We start from the raw sequence: 19,216 nt of genomic DNA, 5'->3' as shown, positions 1-19,216 counted from the left end.
ATGTACAGTATCTTTAGAAAACCAATTCATACCGTTAATACTATAAGAAAGGATTCTAACCATCCTGGATCGCACAAAAGAACGGCTGTCTTTAGTATGGTGTATAGAGCTTAAAATATTCTTTTATCCAAAAAAGATCGTAAAAAGTCCTAGACATCATTTTTCATATAGCTTCCCACAATGGTTATAATAAGAACTTCATTGAGAATGTAATTGATAAAATCACAAATAAACCACCTTCCACTTTGACTAAAGAAAATAAAAAGGAAGGTAAAAACAAATATGTTGTCTTCATATTGAACAGTGATAACATTTTCTAGGTAACGAACGTTCTCAAAAAATTAACGTAGCCTTTAAAACAATCAATAATACCTCCAAATTACTTTTTAATCATCGCTACACTGACAAACTTAACAAATTTTAGAACTCCACTGTTTACAAATTAACATGTACCCAGTTCCGAGCTTCATACGTTGGGCAAACTGGCCGTTGCTTTTATATTCATTAACATGTTAAAGCAAAACAGTACAACAAATGTTCAACCTTCACCAACCATATCTCAGATTTTCATCCTTCTCTTTAATACAAAAAGATCATTCTATTCTTTTACAACCAGGGAAGGTTTTTTTTTTTTTTTTCATGACGCTACAGCCCTTGAAGGGTCTTGGCCTACCAAGTGACCGCTGCCCAGCCCGAAGGCCTGCAGATTGCGGGCTGTCAGGTGGTCAGCACGACAAGGGAAGGTCTCCTTTTGAATACGTATGAAAAAAATATCTTTATTAATTTAGACCAAAGATTGAACCCTGTAGGCAATCTGAATGAGTTGTCCGTGAATATCAACATCCCCATAGATGTGGTAATTAATAACTTTTTAAATCATTTCTTGAAGAAGATGCCTCGTCCGAACATGAACCATTCTACACCCTCCCCTATGCCCACACTTCAGGCTACCCACACTCTCCCAGCCAACACACCTGCCACCTCGCTGTCAGCCCCTCCATCACGCCTGCAACATAGGCACAGCGAACCCTCCACAGCAAAATGTGGATAAACCAACTTAAGCCAGCGAGGATGTAAGTTGCTTTTCCATCCCTTTTCATCCCATTTTTTCTTACCCCTTTTGGTTTTCAATGCTTACAACTTTTTCTTGTTTGTTTTGTTACACAGATATGTTCTTTCAACATGAAGAGCCCAAGTTGGTGCCTTATTTTGCAATCAACAAAAGACTTTTAGATTTTTATATAATTTTATCCATTTCTTGTTATGTGGTATTTAAGCTGATGATGTCCACAATATAAGTACGAAACATGTACTAATTGATTTTAATTAAATTGATGTTTGTATTGTAAGGTGGGACTTCTGTGAACTCTCTTTTAAGCTATACAATGACAATACGGAAACATTATTAAGTTTATAGTATGTAACTACGTGATTCTACTGTGATTTAAATATTTTTATTAACTCAAACCTGGAAACAAAATTAGTGCAGTAATTTCATGCAAATTTTTCTAAAAGATTTTTTATTTACAGAACTAAGTGTCAGGAGTTTAAATAATTTTTTATTGTATGCCACGTGCAGCCAAACCGCTAACCAATAGCCTGTATCCATAGCGAAATGCAGACTATAGTAACATAAATAGTGCTCTGATTTATGTGTGTTCCTGTTTTTGAGTGAATGCAAATAGGTAATACACTCCTTATTTGTCAGGACAACCTTTTGTCAAAGAATGTGCATATTATAATCAAGTATGCTAACTCATTTTAAATGTTAACTTTTGTAATGGAATATCTGAGCAGGATATTATTAGTGCATATAGAAAACAGTGTGAACCTTGTGGACTGTTCTCGTATTTTAGAGATTAAGAAGAGATGTAAAACATTTGGACGGCTGTGTACTAATCTCTACTGAGGTATTCTTGTTTGATGTTTGAGATTGCTCATCCATGCTGTTTGTTTCTAGGTGTATTTGAACAGAGAGCCATGGAACATTCTGAAGAAATGGACAAGAATACGATGCTTTTTCTGCGGAATTACAAGGCACTTAATAAAAAAGTGAAGACAATCGGTGAGACTTCCTTTATTTGGAATCTATGGTTATTTTCTGAAATGGTGTAAAGGATATAACAATTTTGCATAAAAATATAACCTCAAATTTGAGTCATCCATTTATTTCAATGTTAATGTAATTCTATATTCAAAATATTTTTAGATGGTTAGTTTCAGAAGATACTTTCTTATGGTAAATTCATTGATCCTTTAGCAAAAATGAGAGTTGAAACAACGATGATCTGACTGTATTGAATATGCAATATGCAGTAGAGGTCGTCAATAGCGAGTACGGCACATAGCGAGAACCTCGTTATAACGATAGTATTTTCTGCCCCTTGAAAATTCCTATATTAAACTGTGCTTTATCCTTCGATTACAGCGAGAACCGTATATGTGATGCACTCCAGGGATAAAATTGAATGCAATCAATCATCTTTTGTATAGTTTTCTCACTATGTGCACTAACGAGCGCTCTCGTCGACAAGTGAAGGTGATACTTGATGCAAGTGCAATAGATTAATATAACTTGGAAACAATATTCTTTAACCCATGGGTAAATAATGCAAATATGTATTATTATTATTATTATTATTATTATTATTATTATTATTATTATTATTATTATTACTTGTGATGTATGGCTATGAAGGGTTTACATCCATTTAGTACTAATATTATCATTTACGTAGTTACGTATGGACGATCGTATTATTTGCGAGGTTATGTCGTGATATGTGCTGTATATGTATTAATATGAGCCTGTAACCCCTAGAGGGCGCGTCCCCAGGTGGCGGATAGGGGAATGCCTCCCAGATATGGGTGGTAGGAGGGAAATTAAATACCTCCCGCGGACCAAGAGGCAGGTAGGGTCTGATCCAGAGTGGGCGGCTACACCCAGCATCTGTTCTTCATATTAGGAGCGGCTGTATTCATACAGGGGAAGGCAACAGGAAACCACCCCAGTGACAATATTGCCAGGAAGTTACTATGGAGAGAAGGAATAAATCAAAGGCCCCTAGTCCAGGGCAGCCCTTAAGTGGGCAAGGGATGCTAAGAATCCCCCGGTTTAACATAATTAAAAATCAACTACGTATAGCTACATGGAATGTTAGAAGTTTATATGCAGCTGGAAAGCTGGACAGTGTGATTCAAGAAGTCAGGCGATTGAAAATGAACATATTAGGAATCAGTGAGCTATGCTGGCCAAGTACTGAATTGTGTCACCATGAACATGGCACACTCTACTACTCTGGCAGGGACCCGCAAGATCGCAATCACTGGAATGGAGTAGGTGTGTTCGTTTCGGCAAACTATGTCAGATATGTCAAAAACTTCATACCAATCTCTGACCGTATAATGCTGTTACAGATGCAGAGTCAGCCCTTTAATGTAAGCATTATACAAGTATATGCTCCAACAGCTGACACACAACATGACGACGACATTGATGAGTTCTATGATATGCTGAATAAGGTGTGTAAAGAACTCAACAGCACTGACATAATAATAATAATAATAATAATAATAATAATAATAATAATAATATCAGGAGATTTCAGTGCCAAAATTGGGCAAGGTAGAAGGTCTGACGTAGTGGAAGAATATGGATTGGGTTCAGTTAACCAAAGAGGAGACAGTCTATTCCAATTCTGCCGAGAGCAAGATCTAGTTGTTTGTAACACTTGGTTCAAACTTCAGAAACGGCGCCTCTACACATGGATTTCACCACTAGAAAAGGAAACGGGAAGACCAATCATTAATCAGATTGATTATATTCTGGTTAACAAAAGATTTAGAAATATTGTCAAACGAGCAACAACATATCCTGGAGCAGATATTGGGTCCGACCATGTGCCATTAGTGGCGGATATCAGATTGAAATTGAAAACCACCACATCAAAGCAAGTGTCTAGCAAGTTTGATGTTACCAAATTGCGAGATGGTACAATTAAAAAAGCAGTAATACAAGACCTGAACAACAAAATGCAAACCAACAATAGCAACAACAATGACAACAGTACAGAATATCAATGGAAAATATTACATGATACACTGTTAAAAGTCTGTAAGGTTCATCTTACATCAACAAGGCAAAAGAAGCAGAGATGGATGACTGATGAAATACTTGATCTATTGGAACGGAGAAGACAAGAAAAGGGCAGAGAAGACAGCTACCGACAGACACAAAGGGAGATTAAGAAAATGAGATTAGCCAAGGAAAAATGGATGACAATGAACTGTGAAGAAATAGAAGAACTAAATAAAGACCATGATAGTTTCAAGTTATACAAGAAAGTACAGAAAACAGACACTAATGACTCTCTTTGACACCAGCAAACCCATCCTAGATGAACAAAAAATCATACAGACCTGGACAGAATACATAAACGAATTGTTCAGCGATGACAGAGGTGAAATTGTGTACTTACACAATGCAAAAGGTCCAAAAATAACAAAAGAAGTAGTATTACATTCCCTCACAATATCACCTAATGGTAAAGCAGTAGGTCCAGACCAGATACCAGCTGAGGTTCTAAAACTGATAACTGAAGAGAATGTTGACCAAATTGCTAAACTTTTCAATACAATTTTTGATATTGGAATAATCCCAGAGGAGTGATTGCAATCAACATTCATCGCAATACCTAAAATGTGTCAAGAAATGCAGTGACTACCGTCTCATAAGTCTGATGAGTCATATGCTAAAAGCGTTCTTACGTATAATACACGCACGCATTAGAACGAAGTGCGAAATAGACTTGGATGACAACCAAATGGGTTTCAGAAATGCCTTTGGCACACGAGAAGCCTTATTCAGTGTCAGTGTCCTGCTCCAAAAATGCCGCCAACTACACAAAGATGTATTTGCATGTTTCATTGACTATGAGAAAGCTTTTGATAGAGTGAAACATGAAAAACTGATAGAGATTCTCCAACAAAAATATCTCGATGGAAAAGACATACGCATCATACAGAATCTCTACTGGGGCCAACAAGCAACAGTCAAAATCAACCAAACCAAAACATCAGATGTGAAAAGCAGAAGGGAGGTACGCCAAGGTTGTATACTCTCGCTGCTCCTTTTTAATATATATTCTGACATCATTATTAGAAGCTTTGCATGATGTTGAACTGGGTGTGAAAGTAAATGATGTTTTGATCAATAGATCAGTAGATATGAAAATGACACTCTGATTCTGTGCAACACTAAAGAAGGCCTTCAAGAACTCCTGAGCAGAATCCATGTCAAAGGTTTACAGTATGGTCTCAATATAAATGGTAGCAAAAACTAAGTTAATGGTATTTAGCAGAAATAGTAATGCAAATGTCACCTTGTCATTAAACAACCATAAAATAGATCAAGTCCACCAGTTCAAGTACCTCGGCAGCATAATAACAGACAGTATTTATCCAGATAAGGAAATCAGATGCAGAATTGAGAACGCTAGAGCTGCATTTCGCAGGATGAGCTCTTTGTTCTGTAATAATCATCTAAATCTAAAGCTCAGACAGAGATTAATGAAGTGCTACATCTGGTCAGTACTGTTATATGGAGCAGAAACATGGACCTTAAAAGCCACAAGTATCAAGCGACTTGCCGCCTGTGAAATGTGGTTGCACAGAAGAATGCTTAGAATACCCTGGACAGATATGATAACAAACGATGAAGTCCTAAGGAGAGCTAGGACGATGCAAGAACTAATAACAACTATAAAAGTTTGCAAAATAGCTTATATAGGCCACATATTAAGAGGAAACAAATATGGCCTCATAAAACTCATTCTCCAGGGTAAAATAGAGGGCAAACGGTGAGTTGGCAGACCAGAGATAACATGGTTACACAACATCAAGCAGTGGAGCGGTATTGAGACAACTGAGAGACTCTTCCGACTGGCAGAAGACAGAAAACCTTTCTCCAGAGTAATCGCCGACGTCTGGGCAACCGAATATGGCACTTGAAGAAGAAGTAGAAGAAGAAGAGTTTATTTAATGTAACAACACGTAACTAATAGTATATAATTTATTATTACTTGTATATATGATGTATAATCCACTACAATGTTGTGCAACACACTGTAATATCCAGAATAACATATCTTTGGCACTGGATAGTTGTAGAAACTTAACTGTGCTATTGGGTCTAGATTTTATGAGAAAATATGGTTTGTCATATCCTTCTAGAAGCCTGGCCAGGTAACATATATAAAAAGTTAGTTTGTGAGTGGGAGTGGAGTTGTTTTGATGAGACTTGTATGGAAGTCGTATTAGCCATGTGGTTGAAGTCAAGTATGTGAATTGGTTTTGTTGGATTGGTAGTTGACATGCATTTGTTGCAGTCTCTTCTTATTCTTTCGTAGTAGTATTTTGTTTCATAATGGCAGTTCAATAGTGCATGTGTGTAGAGGATGTAAATAGAATTTGTGTAATCATTTGTAAATAAACTAGTGTACGCAACTGATGGCATTTTGTGTGTGTCTTTGTGATTACATCAACTGGCGATTGTGACATAAGAATTTCGAGTGAATATGAGTATAAGTGTGAAATAGAACAAAATACAAGTGATACAAGAAAATATGTCCGTACAACAACTCAAAGATGAACTCGCTAAGAGAAATCTTCCAACGAATTTCAAGAAGAAATCACTGCAAATGCGGTTAGGAGAAGATATCTTTGAAAAAGGCAAAGATTCCGAAAAGTTTTTCTCGAGGTCGATGAAACAACGGACGAAACTTGGAAGAGGAGGTAAATATTCCCAAAATGTGTTCCGACTTAATGACCATGATGCAGGTACTCAATGACAAAATCTCAGGCGTTGATTCACGGTTAATTTCAACTTAACAGACCAAATTTCAAAAGTAAACGACAAAATTTCAGACAAAATTTCTCAAGCTAATACAGTTTTAACCAGAAAAATATCAAGTGTATACGCAAGTTTACAACATAGAACAATACTTAGAATCGAAAATTTCAACCATAGATGACAAAATTTCATCCCAAATTAGTGACGTCACCAATCAATTAACACAGCCGATATCGGACATCAGGTCAAAACTGGGACGGGTTGAGCAGATCGATAGTAGGGTAAGCCACCTGAAGGGGACATCTTGAAACTCGAGGAGGTGGAAATTCAGGTTTCCGCCATAAAACAACAGGTTGAGGGGGAATTTCTACAGTCGATGGAGATTTTGAAAGCCATATCTCTGCAGTTGAGGGGAATCTTGGGAGCCAATATAAGAGAAAGCATCCTTTACGTAGTAGAAGATGGATTAACTCAAACAGGACCCATCGCCAGACCTCTAACCCCCTCAAACCTAACCGGCAACACAGGACACCTAGACCCGAAGATGATTATAGAGAGCCTTCCGGAATTCCACGGGTGACTATAAGAGAACTGACTAACTTCATCGAGGGATCGGTCAGTCTGCTAGGAAGGACTAATCTACCGGAGGACATCTTCGTTCAACTCATCACATCGCGGCTAAAGGGGCAAGCTGCTACTTGGTAGAATAACTTTTAAGGGCTTAAATTTAAACTGGACGGACTTCAAGAGGGAATTCCTTGCTAGGTTTAATTTCGAAGGGGTGAAGAGCTCTGTGAAAAGGAAGCTACAACCCTCTGGCATGAGAGCTAGCACGTTCGTCCTCCGAAAGTACCAGCTCTTCAAGCGGCTACACCCGGAAGAAAGTGAGAACGAGATCATCTTGAGGATAGGCAACAAGAATTTTTCAGCCATACTCGACAGCCAAGCAAGCCATTCATTTGTCAACGGGACTGTTACCAGATTACTACCGCCTATGAAGTATCACCATCTCGGAAGGGTAGTGGGAGCAGTGGACGGAGTAACCTATTCCATCCAAGGACAGACTAACCTTACCACTAAATGCATGGACCTACCCATTGATGTTGTAGTGATTCAGAACCTACCTGACATCATATTAGGTCATGACTTTCTGGTAGAATACAAGGTGATCCTAGACTGTGCAGCTGTTGAAGTCTTTTTGGAAAAAGACATACATCTGAGGATCGCCTGGGACAATGGAAATCTCTGGACTCGGAAGGACGCAGAAGTCGACGTAGACCTGGGAGATATTCAGTTAACGCATCTTCAACCAAGTGAAGAAGAGGAGCTGAGACGCACCTTAAAGGATTTTCCAGAAGTCATCACCAATAAAATAGGACGGACTACCACAGGTATTCAAGAGATGGAAGAGCAAGGTCTCTTCGAACCCTCTACATCCTGTGGGCTTCACCTGTATTCCTACCGAGAAAGAAGAATGGGGAGTATCGACTGTGTGTGGACTTTCGCAAGTTGAACGAGATGACCGTTAGTGACGCCTACCCCATGCCTGACCTGCAAGACTCACTGAAACATGTAAGTGGTTCTAGGATTTTCAGCACACTGCATCTCAACTCCGGATTCTGGCAGGTGGAGGTTGAGGAAAGTTCTAGACCACTGACCGCCTTCATGACATCGAGAGGATTGTACTAGTTTACAGTAATGCCTTTTGGATTGTACAGTGCTCCTGCAACCTTCATGCGACTGATGGATAAGGTATTGTCAGGATATGTTGGAGATTTCTGCCAAGTATATCTCAACGACATTTTAATTCACAGCAAGAATTTTCAAGAACTCCTTGTACATCCTAGGAAAGTGCTGGAACAACTGAACATTCATGGACTGACTTGCCAACTGGAGAAGTGCCACTTTGCCCAGTCCCACGTAGAATATCTTGGCCATGTCCTAATGTGCTGTTGTGCCCCAACTTACTTTGTGTACCTGCCATTCACATTACCCTACCATCCGCCGGAATTGTTCTCCACAGACTGACCGCCATTTTGAACGATCAGCTGACTCTCCCACTCATCTGACATCGCTCTAATGTCTCACACATTCTATCATGAACTGTCAATCATATAAATACGCCTCACCTCGCACAGCTGGGTAGGTTAAATGAGAGCCGTTTCTCGCTGGATGTACGAGCACACCACACTGGACAGAACTGGTTCTCTAGTCCCTTCGACTGCTGCAGTTTTGGTTTCAGGTGAGACATAGAGATCAAGCCATGTAAAACATCGTGCATTCATATTTTTAAATAATGATGGAGTACCTCACTCTTCAAGCAAATTCTATCTTCATGTGCCTACCGTTACTTCTGTTAGAACTCTTTTCGCGTCAGTCGTGTCTCTTGGTTCCCTCATTCCTGTCCTGCCTCCACCCCTCATCTTGTTTGAAATTTTGTTCGGTTACATGGTATTAGGTATTTAAAATTTAGGACTGACTTAATGAACTTAACTATCGTTTGATCAAGCTCACTGTTGATTCTTTTGAATTGTGTTACTTATTCAGTTAAATTTATGAGACTTGTTAACGATTTGGCATAAGTGTTTCCACGTCTATGCATCCGTATTAACTACATAAAGTATTTAAACTAAACACGTACCATACACTTTCAATATTTGTCTCAGTATCCATCGAATTATATTTGTTACGCTTTGTACCCGCTGGTCGGTTCTGTACAAACACGTATATCATATTCTAGTAAAAGGTTGTTATTATTATTGTTATTATCGAAATTACCTTTTATTTAGTTGTATATCTTGTTACCATGCTGTACATCCCAGATCCCTCTGGCCTATATTCCACTGCACACAAAAGTGTTTAATTATTATTATCATCAATAATATTGATGTTAAACCTGTACTCTGTCATTGAGCAGTAGCTTCGGCCTAACATACGGTCACCACATGGTACCAGAGTAGTAGAATAACCTAGTAACAGTTTATAACAACATAGTAACAGTTCGTAAGAACATAATAGCAGTAACACAAAATGTAACACTAACATCTGAAGGCTTAGAAAGGCAACCGGAGAAGAATCGAGCTATCGAAGAAGCCCACGGATCAAGTGACAAGTACGTCAGTTCCTTGGCTTGTGTGGATGGTATAGCAGCTTCATGCCACACTTTGAAGAGAAGGCAATACCACTCACCGATCTACTCCATTAACAACCGCCCGTTCCGATGGATCAGCAAGGAGGAGACAGCATTCTAAGGCATTAAGGCTGCAATATGCAGCGCTCCCGGTCTAGCGCATCCCGATCCTCAACGGAAGATGTGCCTGCAGATGGACGCCAGCGACTCCGGCCTAGGAGCAGTGTTATTCCAGGAGAGGAGTGACGGTGGAAGGTACATCGTCAAGTATGCCAGTAGAAAGCTATCTCCCACCGAACAACGCTACTGCACTGCCGAGAAGGAAGCTTTAGCTGTGGTGTGGGCCATGGGCAAATTCAGAGGCTGCTTGGAGGGAAGGAATTTCCAGCTGTACACAGATAACACAGCTCCCAAATGGTTGAACTCGGTCTCTGGCTCGAAATTTAAACTGATGTGATGGGCTCTGGAGCTCAAGGAACCTGTCCTTATAACCATGAAGAAGGAACTTGATCTGGAAGTAATTAACCCATTCACATACCATTTAATTCAACTTATTTATGCCTTGGTGTACCATTTATTTTCATTACTTTACATGATATTATCACTGACATGGAAAAAGCATATTTTACAGAAACCTAATGAGAGGAAATATTCAAACTACTGTCAGTTGCACTTTGTAAAGTCTTTATGTGTATGGTAGATCATAAAATATTCATCTACGTGGAGTGCCACCTTGCACCGGTGGCATTCAAATGAAGATTCCTTCCTCAGACCCCGTGTCACACAGACTTTGCATCTGCGTGAGGGGATAACCTTCTTTGTTGTTGGGCGTATTTTGGTTGGAAAGTGTCCCCAGTGCCTTCCCTGAAGTTTCAGTGGTGTATTCCCAGGGCTTGGGCATCCTCGTTTTGGATAGTCAGGCAAGGTCACACCTGTCAACAGCTGTTCTGCCAAAATGATCCAGAAGCGGTAAAGCCTACTCGCTTCTTGTCAGGGTTGAGGAGGCGATGAATGATGTTAGAATTCAGAAGTGTCATGTCTAGTATCATCATCATCATCATCATCATCATCATCATCATTGGTGGTCTGCCTATCGACAGGTCTTCGCATTAATTCTCCACGCTGTTCTGTCTTCAGCCATTCTCTTTGTCTTCCAGTAGCTTCTATTTACCTTCACACTGTCTATTAACTGATACCTCTTCCTTCCTCTCCTCAGTTTTCCTTGTATCTTCCCTTCCAATGCTTCAGTTATTAAACAATTTCGTCGCAAACAGTAGCCTAACCAATTTTTCTTCCGTCTTTGAATGCATTCCAATATCGTTCTCCTTCCTTCATCCACTCTTTTTAATACTTCCTCATTCCTTACTTTTTCCTGCCAGCTGATTTTATCCATCTTCCACCAGATCTACATTTCAAATGCTTCTACTCTCCTTTCTTCCTCTTTTCTCAATGTCCAAGTCTCAGCCCCATAAAGTGCCACACTCTACACAAAGCACTTCACTAACCTCTTCTTAAGGTCCTTATTTAGAGGCCCACTCAACAGTGTCCTTTGTTTCATAAATGCTTCCTTGGCCATTGCAATTCTAGTCTTCACTTCGTCCAAGCAGTAAAGATCATTTCTGATTATGCTTCCCAAATATTTGAATTTAGACACTTGTTCGATCTCCTCCCCCGAAAGTATTATTTTAGCTGTTGAGTCCTTCTTTGACCCCATGATCATTGCCTTGGTCTTTTTCTTATTAATTTTCATGCCCAACTTCTTACAGGATCTGTTCAATTTTTCCAACGTTGCATTCATCATTTTCTCAGTTTCTGCTAGAACCGCCATGTCATCTGCAAATCGAATGCATTCAATTCTTTTTCCTCCAACTGCCACACCTTGTTTTCCTTGAAAGCAATTTGCAATTAATTCCTCCAAGTATATATTAAACAGCGTTGGTGAAAGACAACAGCCTTGCCTCACCCCTCTGCCAATTCTGCTCCCTTCTCAGATCATGTCCTATTCTGATTTTGACAGTTTGGTTTATGTAAAGGTTCTTAATTAGCCTTCTTTCTTTCCAGTCTACTCCATTCTTCTTCAGTATGCCAATCAATTTATCCCATTGAACTCTATCAAAAGCCTTTTCCAGGTCAATAAAAGTCACAAATACCATTCTTCCTTTTTCAATGTACCTTTCTCCAATAGTTCTTAGTAATCCAATAGCATCTCTTGTACCTTTTCCCTTTCTAAATCCATACTGCTCTTCCTTAATCGATTCATCTAATTTTTTATATAACCTTCGATTCAGGACTCTCAGTAGTACCTTTGCTGCATGAGAAATCAGACTTATGGTCCTATGATCTTCAAACTTACATTCATCCTTCTTCTTTGCTATAGGGATCATTACTGTGATTAGAAAATCTTCAGGCCACTGGCCTGTCTCATATATTCTGTTACAAAGTGATGTTAAAATTTGCGTACCCTTATTTCCTAACCCTTTTACAATTTTTATTGGTAGGTCATCAATTCCACATGCTTTTCCTCGTCTCATTTTTTTAATAGCAAGTGCAACTTCATCCTCAAGTATAGAGCATCCCTGTTCATCTTCAGTCACTTTACTTTCTTCTTCTATTTGGATGTCTAGTGGCCTATCTTCAGTCGCATACAAAGACTCTACATATCCTTTCCATTGTTTTAAAGTCTTATTTGGATCAGAGATTGTTCCATCACTTCCTTCAATTGTTCCTCCTGTCCTACAACTTTTCCTTTTAAATGCCATCCTCTTTGCTTCCTGATACATCTGTTCATATTTCCCTCCTCTTTCCAAACTCTCAATCTCCTCACATTTCTCATTTAACCACTTTTCTCTAGCTCTGTCAGTTTCTCTTCTTAACTCATTATTTAGCTTTCTGTACTGCTTTTTGCCTTCCTGTGTTTTAATTGCTTTCCACTTTCTTCCATTTTCTCCAACATTTCATTTGTTACCCACTCTTTTGTTTCTTCATTCTTCTCTCATGCCAAGTGCTTGTTTTTCAGCCTGTTTCATTTCATCTCTAATTGCTATCCAGTCTTTATTTATGTTTCCTATGTCTACAGTGGTTTTCATCGTTTCGGTAAAAATCCTCTCCATCTCATCACATTTTTTTTTTTTTCCCTTAAGCTTTCCTAGATTTAGCCTCTCTCTAATTGCAGCTTTAGTGGCTTTCTTTACTTTTACTTCCACCTCAGCTACCACTAGGTTGTGATCCGAGTTTATGTCTGCTCCCGGATAAGACTTTGCATTCTTTATCCCATTTCTGTATCTCTTTTGTATAATGATATAGTTGATCTGATATCTTTGATCATTCAGTGGAGATGTCCAAGTATATCTGCGTCTTTTGTGGTGTTCAAATAGTGTATTTTCTATCACTAACTGGTTCTCTTTACAGAAGTCAATTAGGGTCTGTCCTCTATTGTTCCTTTCTCCAAGTCCGTATTTTCCAACAATTCCCTCTTCCTCACCTCCAACTACAGCATTCCAATCCCCCATAATAATAACACAAGCACCCTTTTGCTCCTTCTCAATTGTGTCTTCTATCATCTCATAATATTTTTTGACCTCAGCTTCGTGGTGTTGACTGGTTGGCATGTACACCTGTATTAGCACCAAATCTTTTCCTTGTCCCTTTAATCTCGTCATCACTATCCTGCCATCAATTGCATCAACTTTAATAACTTTCTCTCTGAGGTCGTTTTCCAGTAGAAATCCTACTCCATTGGTTCCGTTGTTCTCTTCTCCTGAGTAGTAAAAATGGTAATCACTACTTGTAACTTCACCACTTCCACCCCAACGCACCTCAGACATACCAAAGATATCCAGACGGTTCTTAATCATTTTTTGCTTAGCATTTTCGAGTTTTCCACTTTGCAATAGTGTTCGTACATTCCACGTTCCTATTCTGAGTCTGTTTCCTACCTTACTTTTCCTCTTCAGAACAACATGTTCCTTTACATCCTGATCAAGAGATTCTCTCATTGTAGTTCTCTCCCAAAGATCCGACTGAGAGGACGCTTTACCTCTGGAATCTTTTACAGCGAGAATCATTTCATGCACTACTAGGGAAAAATAAATAAATGTGGTAGTTTCCCGTTTCTTTCCACATTTAAACTAACATAACAAGAGACATGTATAAATGTTATTCTCACTAAACGTTTCAACTATCAAAAATCTGCACCACACTAAAAAAATAAAATAAAGGATGTAATCCACAAGCAAAAACTGTAAAAATATATAAGTTTAAAGTAATAAATATCATCATTATCTCCATAAAACTGGGTCACGTTTTATACCTTCCACCAGCTTTGAGTGAAATGTAGATCATATCCTATGCAACACCATGCGAAGCGTGAAGGTATGTAGAAGTATATTTTTTTGTATCCTTTTACATACTTCCTCATTGAGGGGAATGATGCGAGTCTCTGGTCATGAGAATCAGCACCACGCATTCCACAGTTGTAGTCAACAACAAGATTGGGTCTGAACTGCTTCTTGCCATCATACTTCACCACTTCAAGGTAATCTGGCCTGCTATGTTGTGTCGAGAGCATGTGCACCACTTTCTTGTCTACCTATTTCACAGCCAAAACACCATTACTGGAAACGAAGGTGAGTTCCCCCTTTTTCAGCTTTGTGCTACTGAGTTCCTTGGACATGAACTTCATATTTGGTTGAACTGTACCAACAGCATTAGTCTCATTATCCAGTTGATTTCTGAATAATGTTGGTGAACTGTACCAGTTGTCCATGTACAGCATTTTCTCCAGCAACCCAAAAGCTCTCTGCACATTTCCATAACAAGTTTTTCACTTAAAAGTAATCCCACTGTAGGAACATCACTGCCATTCTCCTTCCCAGTATAAATTCTGAAGTTCCAACAGTACCCATTATCAGATGCACACACCTTGTATATTTTTATGCCAAACCCGGTTCTCTTTGATGGGTTATATTGTACGTATGAAAGCCTACCTTTGAACTTCATCAGACTTTCATCTATAGACACTTTTTCTCCAAGCATATAGACCTTTTGAAATCTATCTAAAAGTAAATCAAGTACAGGCCTTATTCTCCTAAGTTTATCACCAGCAGTTTCAGGGGCATCACTGGACAAATGGAGGAATTTATTTATAGATTTGAACCTCTTGAAAGGCATGGTTTCTCCAAACCGTGCGCTTAGACCAATTGTCTTGGAGTGAGGGCTTCTTATTTTGTGATGTTAGGATGCACAGAGCACAATAGGCCTTCATTTCATCCACAGATGTAGGAAACCAGTGTTCCTTTTCATATGATATTACCCTGTTTGTATCCTCGGCAGCAGATACAAGACATATTCTTGCATAAGCATTTGTCTCTTTTGTTAGATGTTCCCAAAAGTCTGCTGTTAGAAATTCGTTCACAACTTGCAGTTCGTTAGGGCATTGTCCTAGGTGCCTTTGAACAACACTATTTATTTCACCAGTTGCGATGCATGAATGATACTCTGGAGTATTACTTATGTGCTCCCAGTTCCATTCCCTATCGAGTGAAAGATGATTAGAAGCCGTTGGTGTAGCATCAGATGTAGGCCTAAAATTCAGTGTTACATTTGACGGCAAAACAGCACTTTGTTCACCCTTACCAGCACTCACGTCGCTGTCACACGAACTACTTTCACTACATTCACTTCCACTAAATTCTTCATCGCTTATTTCAATATCAGTGTCACTCTCTTCTAAAAATTCTCTTATAATTGCTTCGTCACTCAACTTGGAGGCAGCCATGATTTCGCTTATGAGGAGGTTGCTAAGCTACAGGTTATTCTTTCCACGGAATAACTGCACAAGAAGTGTTTATTGAATTCATCAATGGAATAAAACAGTGCTTCCATCTGTCAAGAGGTTACCTTACTAGCATCAAATCCTTTCACAAAGGAAACCGGCTTGGAGCGGGTTCGGAAATTAACATTACGCGCGGACGGAGAGATCTGTCTTTGTACTGGAGTACGGTCAAGAGCCAGGACGGAGAGATCCGTCAAAGTACGTCAAGTGGTCTGTTAATCGCAGAGTTTGATTTCAATGTGTGTCACGTCCCAGCATCAACGAACATAGGAGCAGACAGTTTATCTAGGTACCCGGCAATGGAACCTGAAGCTAGGAGCACCTTTGTCGAGAGGGAGTTCCCACGAAAACACCAGAGTGAGCCCAAGGAACCTGTCCTTATGACCAAGAAGGAACTCGATCTGGAAGTAATTAAACAATGGCAAGAACAGGACAAGCCCTGTAGGACTATGACGCAGTGAATTAGGAGACAGAATACTGATAATCGTCTTGTCCTGAGGGAATTCAAGATGTGCTACAAGAATTTCTGAGTTGATGGAGGACTCTTAATGTACAGATCACACCTCTCCGACACGCCTGCGGTAGTGATGATCCCTAGACGGCACATGATGGTCATCCTCGAGAAGTTCCGACAGCACTGAAGCTGGACATCCAGGAGATGAAGAGAGATACCAGTCTATCCAACGATGATTCTTCTGGGTCAACATGTGGAAAGACGTCCTGGACTATGTGAAGGTGTGCTTCATCTGCGCCTGCACCAAGGCGAGCAACAGGAAGGCAGATTCCAGTCAGTGAGGGAGATGGCCGCAACGCCTTTGAGAGGTCATGGCCCTGGACTTGATGGGTCTTTATCCTAGAACACCTTTGAGTAAAACAGGACTCCTAGTATTCACCAACCTCTTCACAAGATGGATTGAGGCCTTTCTGATACCAGAAGCCACGACGGGATGCATCACTACTCTTCTGCAAGATGAGGTATTCAGCCGCTACGGTTATCCATGGTGCATTCTGCCAGACAACGGGAGTCAGTTCACGATAAGGAAGTGGCAACCAATGATGAGTGAATGGGGTGTGGAGCACTGGACCACCCCTATCTACAACCCAAAGGCCAACCCAACAGAACGACGGAACCAGGAGCTAAAAAAGATGCTATGGTTCCACCTAATAGACAAAGATCATCGACTGTGGGACCGTCAGATGCCGCAGTCACTCTTTGCCCTGCGACTACGCATCAACCGTGTCACTGGCTATTCCCCAGAGGAGGTGTTCCTTGGTGGACAGTTATATGGCACTGGGAATTGGGAAATTCGTCCACCACCTACTTGTGGTCAAAATGATGCAGCTGTTTCCCTAGCAGAATGGCAGCATAAGCAGCAGCAGGACATCAAGGAGATGCAAGCTTTGACCAAGAAGAGATTCCTTACCTAGGCCAAGGTTCAAGATGTCAAAGAGACTCAGATCTTCCTACCAGGCCAACAAGTGCGCAACTTAACCACCCAGTCAGTAATAAAACTGGAGATTCTTGCGCAGGTCTCGTACCTAAGTGGGTTGGTCCCGTTGAGGTGGATAAGCAGCTGGGCCATGGGATCTACGTACTAAAGACCAACCCTCTTGTCAGAGTCCATGCATCGGAGTTGCGGTGAGTCACCCAACCGCTCTGCATATAGAGTAAGCCTGGTACTGCCACGGGTCCACCTGGGAGGAAAGGCTACTAATGACACAGCACAATCTGATCAGGAGGAGGAGAATAGATCAACCATCATCGAGGAAGAGGCTGGCAGCGAGGCAACACTGACCCCCGACCCAGCACGTACCAGTCAAGAGGGGGAGGGCACTTCCAGCGACGTTGAAGAAGAGAGAAGATACAATCTACAACCAAGGCAAAGTCGACGAGTGTGATAGACTGTTGAAATTGTTTCATGTTATAGGGGGAATATTGATGCAAGTGTAATAGATTAATATAACTTGGAAACAATATTCTTTAACCCATGGGTAAATATGCAAGTATTTGTTATTATCCATCCAGTTTTTCTTTCTCTTGCGAAACTTAAAAGCAATGAAATGTCCTTCCGACGGGTTGCTAGCCTGAAGGAATTAAGACCATTGATGGGGGTGGCATCTCTCAGCCCATGGTCTGGCTGTAGAACAAAATTTCCTCTGTACTCGATGCAATGGTTATCCCGCCGTGACTCGGTTGCCAGAGCCTTGTCTGTGGAAACGGGTTAGTTCACCGCATGAAGGAAAGGTTTGCATTTTGGGTAGGAGAGGTCATAGATTGCAGATCACTACCCCTTTAAGGGGAAGTAAAATCTGTTTAGATAATAAAATTTTGGAAAAAGTCAGTGAATTCAATTATCTGGGATACAATTTATCTTACCAAGGATAAATTGACATCTCTGCAAAAATAACCAAGTTTACCAGAACAACGGGAATTATAAATCACATCATGAAGCCATCTCTTGTCCCAAAAAACACTCGCTTATGTCTTTATAACACTTTAGTTAGACCAACCCTTTGCTATGAAAGTGAGACATGGACAATAAGAACTCTAGACATTTCCGGAGTTACAGCACATGAAATGACGTTCATGCACAGAGCAGAAGGTTATACAAAATGGGATCGTATAAGAAATGAAGATATGCTTAAGGGACTGAATGTGAAACCAGTAATCAGTTACATCTGTGATTACCAAGAAAACTGGAAGTGTCACGTTCAAAGGATGGTATCTGGAAGACTACCAAAAGAAAGTCTACACTACTAGCCAAGAGGACACAGATCTATAGGACATCCAGTGAAGCGATGGAAAGAAAATGCAAGACCGTAACGGGCCACATGGCCCAGTACGTGGAAGGATGATGATGATGATGATGATGATGATGATATTATTAATATTATGATTATGACTGTGAGGTATGGCTATGATATGTTTACATCCTTTTATTAGCATTAGTATTATTTACATAGTTATGAACAGTCGAATTATTTATGAGGTTATGTCATGAAACATCTGCTGTATATATATTAATGAGTTTATTTAATGTAAAAGCAAGCTGCAGTCGCTTATGTGCGGCCAGTATCCAGTATTCGGGAGATAGTAGGTTCGAACCCGACTGTCGGCAGCCCTGAAAGTGGTTTTCCATGGTTTCCCCATTTTCACACCAGGCAAATGCTGGGGCTGTATCTTAATTAAGGCCACGGTCGATTCCTTCCCACTCCTAGCCCTTTCCTGTCCCGTCGTCGCCATAAGACCTATCTGTGTCGGTGCTACGTAAAGCAACTAGCAAAAAAAAAAAAAAAAAAATTAATGTAAAAACCCGTAATAGTATATCATTTATTATTTCCTGTATATATGAGGTATAATCCACTACAATATTGTGCAACACACTGTACCATCCAGAATAAC

General features: G+C 40.1%; 1 protein-coding gene across 1 annotated transcript in view; it reads left to right on the top strand.

Annotated features, from left to right (window-relative positions):
- The window catches only part of LOC136866951 (uncharacterized), a 182,527-nt gene that overhangs the window by 141,884 nt on the left and 21,427 nt on the right, over window positions 1–19,216 (top strand). The window contains exon 11 of the mRNA XM_067144046.2: window positions 1,961–2,065. Coding sequence (XP_067000147.2) covers window positions 1,961–2,065 — 105 coding nt within the window. The remainder of the gene's footprint in view (window positions 1–1,960; window positions 2,066–19,216) is intronic.

This window comes from Anabrus simplex, chromosome 1, assembly GCF_040414725.1.
Source record: "Anabrus simplex isolate iqAnaSimp1 chromosome 1, ASM4041472v1, whole genome shotgun sequence".
In the NCBI taxonomy this organism is placed as follows: Eukaryota; Metazoa; Arthropoda; class Insecta; order Orthoptera; family Tettigoniidae; genus Anabrus; species Anabrus simplex.
This window is presented reverse-complemented; position numbering and strand designations above follow the sequence as displayed.